We start from the raw sequence: 12,302 nt of genomic DNA, 5'->3' as shown, positions 1-12,302 counted from the left end.
CATCTCACCCTGTTCTATTTACCTTTTAGGCTTTAGCAAAGACATCTTGAACTTGGGTTGATTTGATTTTAAGCAAAGTTCAGGTTTCTTGGAATGATGATCTGGGACTAGTTTCTTGGAATGATGATCTGGGACTAGGAATTATTGGAAATACTTGGTTGACTGGATTGTGATGAATTTGCAATTATTGGTATTCGCCTTTAAATATACTTTGGCTGTTGAAATGATGCCAATGTGAAAAGTTTCGAGCTTTGGAGTTTCTGTGATTTGAATTGTGAATTTGTGAGATGTATCTATGATTTGAATTGTGAAAACCATTTCTAATGTTTGGTTAAGAAGTGGTTCTATTCGTATCTTCTTATATGCTTCAGATCGGGTTTGACCGGTAATACAAAGGCTGGATATAAGATGAAATATTAGGTGCTTGTGACATGTTAGAATCGTCTGTTAAGAATCTTGCAAAGGCTCATACGCCAACTGATGATGCAAATTAGACATTCTCTTTTACTATTAGTTTTGGTTTGAAGAAATTATGTATTTTAAGTGGAGAATTACTTCATAGCTTGGGCTTGTCAACCTTATTGGTGCCTAAAAAGTCAAGACTAGCCAGCATTGAGCTACACTTTGGTATTGTGCTATTGTGATGACCTATGAAGAAGTAAAAGAGTAAATGGAAAAGAGTTTGAGAGTTGAAAACCTGTGAGTAACATCAAAACATTGACTGAGTTTTTCGAGTCTGATGTCTATGTGGAGTTGATGTGGTAGGTCGAGAAGTAAGCATAGAAAGATAGTAATCTGGGACTCGGTATTGAATCTAGGACTTGGTATTTGCCCTTGTAATCTGGGTTCCAAATGGGAAGTATCCTTTCCACAAAATGGTAAGACTGTTCATGTGGCACTTCCCAGACCCCACACTAGCAAAAGGCTCTGTTTATTAGATCATCTTGCATTTGAGAAAACGTATTGATCTGGGCCCAACCCTCAGCTTCGGATGCTTTATGCTTACTCTTCATTTCAGCCAAAAGACCTATCTATGTTGTTGAGCTAAAAATGAGTTGTCTATTGAAATTTAAAGTGGATGTTTTCAACAAGTTGAAGGATCACATGAGATAGAGGCATTAAGAAATAGAATAGCAACAAGTTTGATGAATGCATCTAATCAGACTACTTTCAAGTACATTAACAATATTCTACTAATGAATCCTAGCTATTGAGTTTAAAATATTTCAATTGAAGTAATTTGTCATACTAATTAATATTTAAGATAAAGTTTATAAATATTTTTCTTCTAAAAATAAAATATATTTAGTAATTCACTTTTATTTGTTAAGAAAATAAAATTAATACCCTTTTTGGTCATTTCACACAGTCACAGCTGTTTTACATAAAAGTTTACCAAACACTATCATACTACTTTTTTTTTCCAAAAGCACTTTTACAAAAAAGTTTACCAAACACTTTGCTGCTTTATTTCACAGCCGCTTATTCTCACAGCAGCTTTTTTTCAAAGCACAGCAATACCAAACCAGCCCATAGTTGGGTATCCAAATAAATGAGGAGGTATCTAGAGATTGTTTTAGATATAAATTAGACCCGACAACAAATTATTTTCCATCATATTTGTATCGTGTGGACTAAAAACCTGTCTTTTTAACAGGCCAACCGTGAAGCTAACTAGTGGAAAATCCCAACTTGAAGTCTTGGACTCCCATCACTTGTTTATAAGTGACTTATTAGCCAAAAAAAAGTGGACTTGGAAACACTTTTAAATTCAGGTGTGGAGTTACATAACAAAATGCATTGATATCTTGTATGTCGTAAGGGCTGTGTGAATGTCTACATATTTTGACTAAAGATGAAATTTAAGAAAGATAAAAAACAGTGGTATAGATGTATTGTCAAATTTTATTACTGTTTTAAGGCATGACTTTCAACATGCATTAACTTCTTTTGTAGACTTTTGTACATAAATGGCTCTATAGAAAGAGCATGCAATGTATAGAAAGTGAAAATACCAATCTCCCTCCCATCTCTTCACCTGCATTTATTGTCTAATACAGTTAAGAAAATGAACAGTGTGACACATTGCTCCCGTTCCACTTCGATCTCTAGCAAATGTCTTCTCTCTCATTTTCCCCTATTTATAACATTGTGACCATTCATTAAATTGTTTTGTAACCTTTTAATGTGATTTTTGTATTCTTCAACACACACCTTTACAACGTCAGACTGCCACAAATTAGGTCATTAAGTGTAGCCAATTCTACGTGATTCAAGCAAATTCCGGAGCAACGCAAGATAATTGTAACATAAACGTCCTTTCATTGTTTTTTTTTTTAATGATTGAAACTCTGTGTAAGTTAAGTATCACACTTGCAGTTTATTTAGAGACCAAAAGGAGACTAAGTCTTCACACTTATAATTTTCTTTAGAAAACAAAAGAAGATAGGGGAACATAATTTCAATTTCCGTCTTAAAAAAAAGTTAAACAGAAGATAGCCAAGTTAACACAGAGAAGGAAAGTGAACATAAGTCTCCAAAAATATTCTTTCATACCAAACAAACTTTTTGAACAAACGATAGTATCTACATTAAGGGAGAGGGGAGTAGACTTAGCCTCACAATCGGCTAGCAATAATATGGTTTAAATTCGTTTTTTATGAGAATTGAACCTAATATATATAAAAAATAGTTCAAAATGTCTGAGTCAAAAAATACAAGTTACTCGTATATTTACGAGCTAAAGATATCAATATTAAAGATTGATAATTTAGACTTCTTCTTCACACGCGCGTGCGCACACACACACGCGCTAAGATATTGGAAAAATAAAATAGTTGTGAACTCGTCACTTCCGAGATTCAGACTTAAAATCTTTCTTACTTATAATTAGGAGAAATATAAGTGCAGTATGATAGTTGAAGTTAGAGTTGTTGACTTGTATTAGGATTCCTATAATTGTGGGATTCCTACTACAATTGGTTTCCTAGTTTAGGATGTAATTATTCTTTCCCTTATTCTTTCCCATATTTATTCTTTCCCATATCTGTATAGGGTTGTATATATACCTTGTTTTGATATGAAATAAAAATATTCATTGAAAAGCATTCTTTCTTCTTGGTATCAGAGCCGGGTTAGAAAAACACTGAACCCTAATAATTTTATTTTATTTTTTTCTGCCGTGTACCTGATCCATTGCAGCGAGCAACCTTAGGATTATTGCTGCCCGTGCCCTGACCGATTGCAGCGAGCACCAGATAGGGTGTTGCTACCCTGTTGATTTGTCCAACGTGTTCTAGGTCTCATCACCGCTGTTGTTTTTCCTTCTCTGCCTAGTTTGTGTCAGTCAACACCGAAGCAACAGAGAGATGGCTGAAGAAAAAGGGGCTGGTTCATAGATTGTTTCAGCAGCTGCTCCAATTATGGTGCAGTCAGAGAATTCAAGCTTTAATATTGGTATGGTTTTGGATGAAAAGAACTATGATTTATGGGCTCCTCTCATTCAAATTCATATTGCTGGAAGGAAGAAGATGGGATATCTTCGTGGGTCTATCAAGGCACCTAGTGAAGACGATCCTAAATATGATGATTGGTTTTCTGAAGATCAAAAACTTAAGAGTTGGCTTTTGTCTTCAATGAAGCCCGAGATTATGAAACTGTACATTCGGTTGTCTACATTGAAGGAGATTTGGGACTCCTTGAAGGCAGCCTACTTTGATGAGAATGACGAGGCTAGAATTTATTTGTTGAATCAGAAGGCATCCCGTCTGCGTCAGAATGGCCGACCCTTAGCTACCTATTTTGGGGAGCTCACTGAGATCTTCCAAGAATTGGATCACTTTAATAAAGTATCCATGGAGTGTGAGAATGACATCAAAGTGTTTCAGAAATCCACTGAGAGACAACGGGTCTATGTGTTTCTTGGTGGTCTCGATGATGGGTTTGATCAGGTGCGTGGAGAAGTGCTGCGGAAGGATCCCCCACTTGGCATGCAGGCTTCTTATGCCTATGTTCGTCAAGAAGCCGATCGAAAAGAAGCAATGAAGACAGAGGTTGACAAGGGGGAGTTTGCTGCCATGGCAACAAGGGCCCGTGGATCATCTAGTGGGATCGTCCACAAGGTAAGTGCCCACACTGTGGCCTGACGGGACACTCCAAGAGTCGTTGTTTTGAGCTGATTGGATATCCCGAGAATTGGGATAAGACCCGTGATCCTCGGTGCAATAAATCTCGAGCCTCTATTGCCGAAACAAAGAATGATTCGGATCAGACAGCGAACAAGGCATCTGCCATGATAGCTGCGGCAGGAAGTGATGGTAAGGCACTTAGTACTTCTACTTCTGTTATGAATAATACATGGATAATTGATTCCGGAGCTACTGAACATATGACTTGTGATTCTAGACAGGTTCCATCACTAAAAACATCCACACAAACCGAGGTCAATGTTGCTATTGGTAATGCCGTCCCTGTTATTGGGGAAGGCGCTGTTTCCCTTTCCGATACCATGAAACTTGACACTGTTCTTGTGGTTCCCTCTCTAAATTATAATTTGTTGTCCGTTGCTCAAATAACCCTTGCCTTACATTGTTTGGTTATTTTTTGGCCCTATTTTTGTGTTTTTAAGGACATTCGGACGCGGAAGACGATTGGTTATGGTATTAGAAGAGGGAAACTTTATTACTTGGAATTGATCACCAGTAGTTCTAGCTTGCTGACTCAAGCTCTCTCCGTCGATGATTCTCAAGGGATTACTAATAAAGTGTCAGACATCTGGATGTGGCACCAGCGCCTTGGGCATGCTTCCTTTGGTTATCTGCATAAGTTATTTCCTAGTTTGTTTGTCAAGAATGATGTTTCTCAGTTTAAGTGTGGTGTTTGTGAAATGGCTAAGAGCCATCGAACCTCTTTTCCTCCCAGTTTAAATAAAAGTACCGTTCTTTTTATGATTGTGCATTCTGATGTATGGGGATCGTCAAAAGTAGCCACTCTTGGTGGTGCTCATTGGTTTGTTACTTTTATTGATGATTGTACCCGCATGACTTGGGTTATTTTGTTACAGTCAAAAAGTGAAGTTAGTTCAGCCTTCCAACGGTTTCATAAAATGATTGTTGTACAATACAACAGGAATATCCAGGTTCTTCGCAGTGACAATGGGGGAGAATATGTTAATATGGAACTTCGTTCATTCTTAGAGTTGCATGGTATTGTTCATCAGACCACGTGTCCGTATACTCCTCAACAGAATGGGATTGCAGAAAGGAAAAATCGACACTTGTTGGAAATGGTTCATGTTTCCCTACTTGCGGCACATCTGCCGCTCAATTATTGGGGAGAGGCACTTACGTTTGCAACTTATCTTATTAATCGCCTTCCATCTCGGACTCTCAACTTCCATACGCCATTTCAGGCTCTCACATCTCAGACTAGTAGCCCCCCGACTCCCAATCTTCCCCCACGAGTCATCAGATGTGTTGCGTTTGTTCACCTCCATCCACCTCAACGGAAGACTAAACTTGAACCCAGAGCTCTTCGTTGTGTTTTTTTGGGGTATGCTACTACCCAGAAAGGGTATCGTTGTTATCATCCTTCAAGTAAAAAGATGTTTATTACTCAGGATGTGAGTTTTCACAAGAATGACATGTTCTTTGGTTCCTCCCCGTCCTCACTTTAGGGGGAGTACCACAATGATGAAGTTCTGACTCACGATAATAGGGACGTGTTGAGCTTGGAGTACACGGCTTCTGGAGGAGGGCAACAGCCCACGGCACCTGGGGAAGGGCAGCAGCCCGTGCCCGTGACACCTAGAGAAGGGCAACAACCCGTGTTTTCTGGGTTTAGTCCTACCGAGCAGCCTACTGAGGAACAGCCAACAAGTCAGGAAGAGGAGCAGCCCACAGGTCTCACGGGTATTAAGTTGGAAGATGAGATGCAGCCGCCCAATTGCAGTGAAATAGAGCAGCAATTACAGCATGTGTCACGAGATACTACTTCTCATAACCAATCGTCTTCTACACCGGATGCACCTCCACTTCGTCGCCTTCCAGAGCGTATTAATAGAGGTATTCCCAAACCCACTTATGAGGCAGATCCTGAGTGTAAACACAAGTATTCCATAAGTGAGCCAAACTCTGATTCCAGAGTGAGATACCCATTAAACCATTATGTGTCTACCTGTCACCTGTCAGAATCAAATAAGTCATTTGTATATCAATTATCTACTGTATCTATTCCTAACAGTGTGCAGGAGGCGTTAGCAGATTCCTGCTGGAAAAATGCAATGAACGAGGAATTGAGATCGTTGAAGAAGAATGCTACCTGGGAAATAACTGACTTGCCAGCCGGAAAGAAAATAGTGGGATGCAAATGGGTTTATTCAGTAAAATATAAAGCCGACGGAACGGTAGATCGCTTTAAAACAAGATTGGTGGCAAAGGGGTATACGCAGAAATATGGCATTGATTACACTGATACGTTCGCACCAGTGGCAAAGATCAATACAGTTCGTGTTCTACTGTCCTTAGCAGCAAATCTGGATTGGCCTTTGCAACAGTTCGATGTAAAAAATGCTTTCCTCCATGGAGATCTAACTGAGGAGATTTACATGGACCTTCCACCAGGGTGCAATGATTCGGACAGACGGAAACAAAAGGTATGTAGGCTCAAGAAATCACTGTATGGATTAAAGCAGTCTCCTAGAGCCTGGTTTGGAAGATTTACCAAGTCCATGAGGGCATTTGGGTATATACAGAGTAATTGGGATCACACGTTGTTTCTGAAACACCAAAACGGAAAGGTTACAGCTTTAATCGTGTATGTGGATGATATGGTGGTTACTGGTGATGATCCTGTTGAGCAAGCAGCCTTGAAAATTTATTTGTCCACAGAATTTGAAATGAAAGATCTTGGTCCTTTGAAATATTTCTTGGGATTGAAGTATCAAGATGCAAGTCCGGGATATTTCTATCACAAATGAAGTATGTTCTTGACCTGTTGGAAGAAACTGGTATGACAGCATGTAAGCCAGTGTCTACTCCGTTGGCCGAAGGAATGAAGTTGGGTATAGATCAGAACCAAGTACCGGTTAATAAAGGGAGGTATCAAAGGTTAATAGGAAGATTAATGTACTTGGCTCACACTAGGCCCGATCTTGCTCATGCCTTAAGTGTGATTAGTCAATATATGCACAATCCAGGAGAACAACATACAACATATGTGTGCAGTTATGAGAATATTGAGTTACTTAAAGGGAAGCCCTGGTAAAGGAATTTTATTTCGGAAAATGAGTATTTCAGAATTGAGTGCTATACGGATGCTGATTGGGCAGGATCGACAAATGATAGACGCTCGACATCTGGGTATTTCACCTTTGTTGGGGGAAATCTAGTAACGTGGAGAAGCAAGAAGCAGAATGTCGTATCAAGGTCAAGTGCAAAAGCCGAATTTAGAGGCATGGCACTCGGTATTTGTGAACTCTTATGGCTTAAGTTTCTGTTGCAAGATGTGGGTGTCAAACAAGGTCTGCCTATGAAGTTATTATGTGATAATAAAGCTGCACGGGATATTGCTCATAATCCTGTGCAACATGATCGGACCAAGCATGTAGAGGTTGATCGGTTCTTTATTAAAGAGAAGCTAGATAATAAAGTAATTGAGGTTCCTCCCATAGGAACGGACGACCAAGTAGCAGATATTCTCACGAAGGCGGTTTCTAGTAACAAGTTCTCCAGATTTCTAGACAAGTTGGGCATGTGCAACATCTATAGACCAACTTGAGGGGGAGCGTTGACTTGTATTAGGATTCTTATAATTGTGGGATTCCTACTACAATTGGTTTCCTAGTTTAGGATGTAATTATTCTTTCCCATGTTTATTCTTTCCCATATCTGTATAGGGTTGTATATATACCTTGTTTTGATATGAAATAAAAATATTCATTGAAAAGCATTATTTCTTCTAGACTAGGGTTGTATATATACATGTGGAGATAAAACGGGTACCGTTTAATAAAAACCGTAGATAATTCGAATCCGAAACCAAAAGCAAAGCCTTTACTTTTATTATGTCTGTCTAATTCAGTAGGCTCGCTCTAATCATTCGTCCCCTTCTTCACCCTTTGCTCTCGTTCAATTTCCCAAAGGTAAGTCCTCACTCCTCGATTGCAATTCTTTACAGCCAGAGCTTTTTGGTTAGGGTTTTTGATCTATTGAATCATCGCTTTTCTTATCTGTATTTGATCAATTAAATCATGTGTTTTGTTTCATGGTTAGGGTTTTTCGCATCAGTTTCTTTTTCTTAATCTGATCGAAATTTAATTGACAAACACCCATTTTGTTTCTTTTCTTGTTAGGGTTCCAGTTTCAAACCATACATGCTTTCATTTTCTTTGTTCAATTTTTGAATTGAGCTGCAATCTAATAAGTTAATGATAATGGTAATGACGATTAGCTCGAGGCCTGATATTTATTTAAAATTTTCGAATTTAGTTCAAAATTTTAATCAGGGGTGTTGTTTCTTTATCGAATTTTATACCTTCGTGTGACAAGTTCTTGATTTTGTTGATTAGTTTGCTTATTAGAGATTGAATAGGCGGTGAAGTGTGAAAGAAGAAGATGTGGGCAGCTTCGTGCCTGGCATCATGCTGCGCTGCTTGCGCTTGTGATGCTTGCAGGACGGTGGTGTCAAGTATTAGCCGCCGGTCTGCTAGGATTGCATACTGTGGGCTCTTTGCGCTTTCTTTGATCGTCTCATGGATTCTCCGTGAGGTTGCGGCTCCTCTCCTGGAAAAGATTCCCTGTAAGCCATCTCTTCCATCATTCCAATATTAGTCTGTGGTGTTATGTTATCTACTTGTATTCTGTACACTTGTTTTGAATGTATTGTAATGCTTTATAAGAAAATCATAATAGAGTATCATCCAATGAGTGAAGAATCTTACCTTCCTGTGGAAGTTTGACTACAACTAGGTGACGAGAACGATTATATTTCATCAGCTAATTTTAATTCAACTTTGAATTTGAGGAAATTAGGAATTACTTGGTTCTTGGGTTTAGTGGTATATCGTATATGGTGGTTGGATGTGACACTAGTCTCATGTTGGTTGTTGATGCAGGGATTTCTCAGTTTAATGAGACACATAACAGGGAGTGGTTCGAAACAGATGCAGTGCTGCGTGTTAGCTTGGGGAATTTTCTCTTCTTCACTATTTTATCAGTTATGATGGTTGGTGTGAAGAATCAGAAGGATCCCCGTGATAGTTTGCATCATGGTGGATGGATGATGAAAGTTATATGCTGGTGTCTTTTGGTGATCTTCATGTTTTTCGTACCAAATGAGATTGTTAGCTTCTATGGTAAACACTACTAACCATCAGGGTTTTGTTTTCATAGTGAATGAAATTTCCCCTTTTTATTCTTTGAGTAGTCCCAAGCACTGGAAATATAATGCAATTGGCGTTTCTTGCTCTAATTAACAACAACAAAGCCTTACCCGCCTAAGCGGGGTCGGTTGTATGAATCCTAGACCACCACTGCGCTTGGTTTTGCGCCAAGTCTAGCCCCAATTAACAATCACAAATTTTGAACCTACAAGAAGTTTCTGTTGAACCCATTGCTTAAATGATTAAATTGAATGCAGTTAGTCCTACATTAAAGTTTTAATTCTGATGTTAGAATGTAGTCATTGTTTTGAGTTTTCAGTATTAATTTGACTTTTGAAAAATAGTTAGATTGCTATATCTAAATGGCTTTAAACATTGAAGAACTTAATTATGGGCTTACGTAGGTTGAACTTAGAGAGTAATAATTAAGTTATAACTCCACAATTGTTCCATATATTTCTGTGGAATGATTAGTTTTTTGGTTCTCTATCAAAGATTACTCTTAATTTTTTGGTTAATTAAATGTACCTTGGTTAGAGCACATTCAAGCTTCTAAGGCATCTGTAGAATTGTCATGATTTTGTTAGAGTAATCTGGTGAAAGAAAAGCTTTTTGACCATGATCTGTTATGCAAGGAAACTGAGAGAAGATTGGACCACTATTTGAGATTAAAATAATATCTGAAGGCGAACCGTACTCCTTCAAGTAAATTTGTCTCCTATGTTTTCGTAAGGGAGGAGTGCAGAGTGATCTTTATGGAGTATCAATAGCATTTGGATTAATCTGTTAATCCTACTGTGTCAAAACTTTTCAATTATTTGACTAAATTTGACGGTGAAATATCATGTTTGCAGAGACAATTTCCAAGTTTGGCTCAGGATTTTTTCTTCTTGTACAAGTTGTACTTCTGTTGGATTTTGTTCATGGATGGAATGACAAATGGGTTGGATATGATGAGAAGTTCTGGTTCGTGTATTATTTTCTTTAGTATCTATTATTCAAATTCACATTTCTACAACTTTAACTGATTTTAACTTGTATCTTCCTCGCTATATATAGGTACGTTGCACTTTTTGTTGTTTCTCTTGTTTGTTATCTGGCAACATTCGTCTTCTCTGGACTTCTTTTCCATTGGTTCACACCATCTGGACAAGACTGCGGGCTCAACACCTTCTTTATTGTCATGACTCTCATGTGTGTCTTCGGGTTTCTTATAGTGGCACTACATCCTTCGGTAAGTTTGTAAATATCCATATTTTTACTTTTATTGTCATACTATTGTAGCCAATGATAATTGGTTATCAAGAAAAGAACAGGAAAAGAAGAAAGCAGCCCCCACAGTTGTATGATACATGCATGCAAATGTACAACTGAAAAAAATTAAAAATGACTAACAAAACTTGTATAAGGTTGTGAGATCGTTGCATTATTGTTACTGTCTTTATGTGCAGAGAGACTAGTTATAGATTCAGTGATAGACCAGAATTACAGAGCACAGAGCCAATAAAATCCACCGTTTTATTTTATTTTTTTTCAGGAGGAAACATCCTATTCTATTTCCTTAAGATTGCGCAAAAAAAAAAAGCATTTAAAACTCGAAAGTATATGATAAATTGACACTTATTTAAGCATGTTCTGTAGATAACATAATAATTGGGTCAAAACCAGAAGAATATCACTCTCTCCAGGTTATGGTGATGAGAGCAACACATTTCTCCATCTTAGATCCAGTTAACTTAAAGAGTATATATTGCTTGGCATATTTGTACTGTGGAGTAAATTTTGTTATGAATAGTATTGTGATTAATTTTGATTTTAATGTTATACAGGTAAGTGGCAGCATTTTGCCCGCGTCAGTTATATCTATGTACTGCACATACCTCTGCTACAGTGCACTTGCCAGTGAACCTAGGGACTAAGCACTCCAAAGCTGTTTCCACCGGGACCCTTACCTTTGGGTTGCTAACGACTGTTCTTTCTGTGGTTTATTCTGCTGTTCGTGCTGGATCTTCCACAACTCTTCTCTCCCCACCAAGTTCTCCTCGCTCAGGTAATTCTCTATGGAACATTGAGAACTCTTGGTTTGTTTCAATTTGTGAAATCTCTGTAGGGTGCTATTATTGGCACTCCAAAAATTTCATTATACACTCCTCATAAGTGTATTTTTCTTTCTCTAAATATAGAAAGTTTGGGGTGCACTATGAGATTTTGAAGTGCCAATAACAGTTTCCTTTTTCTATACTATATGAGAAAAATGTGGTTAAACTGTCCTTTCCAATGGTTGGTTATGTTGAGGTTGTTTCTTGAACTATTTTATTTGATGTTTGATTGCACTGAGGCTATCCAGTTTTCCTATGCAAAAAACTGATGCACCTTTTGTTATTTATTTTTGGGCAAAGGTGCTGGAAAGCCTCTGCTTCCATTAGACAAGGTTGATGAACACGAAGAAAAAGAGAAGTCCAAGCCAGTGTCATATTCATATGCGTTTTTCCACATCATCTTCTCTCTTGCTAGTATGTACTCGGCCATGCTTCTGACAGGGTGGTCGGCCTCAGTTGGGGAGAGCGGGAAGTTGGTGGATGTTGGGTGGCCATCTGTGTGGGTGAGGATGGTGACTAGTTGGGCAACTGCAGGTCTGTACATCTGGTCTCTTTTGGCTCCTATTCTGTTCCCCGAGAGGGAATTCTGAACCCCGACGCCACCAAACGAGAGAAAAAGGGTTTGCTCATTGACGTATTAAGTATATGTATTGTGTGTATGCTACTTCTATTGTACTTAAAAGTACCATCAACTCTGTGAATAGAATGGTTTGTGTTTGACTTTAGAATAACCAAATCATGTCGGAAAAGATACATATTATTGAGGTTGAAATCGTTTTCTTTCGATATCCCGAAACCATCCTGTGTGTTTTATTTTCTACACC

General features: G+C 38.3%; 1 protein-coding gene across 1 annotated transcript; it reads left to right on the top strand.

The window, feature by feature from the left end:
• The first annotated feature begins 7,983 nt into the window (after nucleotides 1–7,983).
• LOC103955099 (probable serine incorporator) lies at nucleotides 7,984–12,277 on the top strand. Its single transcript, XM_009366972.3, is given in 8 exon segments — nucleotides 7,984–8,140; nucleotides 8,567–8,796; nucleotides 9,113–9,352; nucleotides 10,234–10,345; nucleotides 10,439–10,613; nucleotides 11,209–11,294; nucleotides 11,296–11,429; nucleotides 11,779–12,277. Coding segments are annotated over 7 exon segments (1,221 nt in total). The 5' UTR covers nucleotides 7,984–8,140; nucleotides 8,567–8,612; the 3' UTR covers nucleotides 12,069–12,277.
• The last annotated feature ends 25 nt before the right edge of the window (nucleotides 12,278–12,302 follow it).

The sequence above is a fragment of a genome, unplaced genomic scaffold, assembly GCF_019419815.1.
Source record: "Pyrus x bretschneideri cultivar Hongxiangsu unplaced genomic scaffold, Pyrus_bretschneideri_v1 Contig90, whole genome shotgun sequence".
In the NCBI taxonomy this organism is placed as follows: Eukaryota; Viridiplantae; Streptophyta; class Magnoliopsida; order Rosales; family Rosaceae; genus Pyrus; species Pyrus x bretschneideri.
Note: the sequence above shows the minus strand (reverse complement) of the source record. Positions and strands in the feature narration are given on the sequence as shown.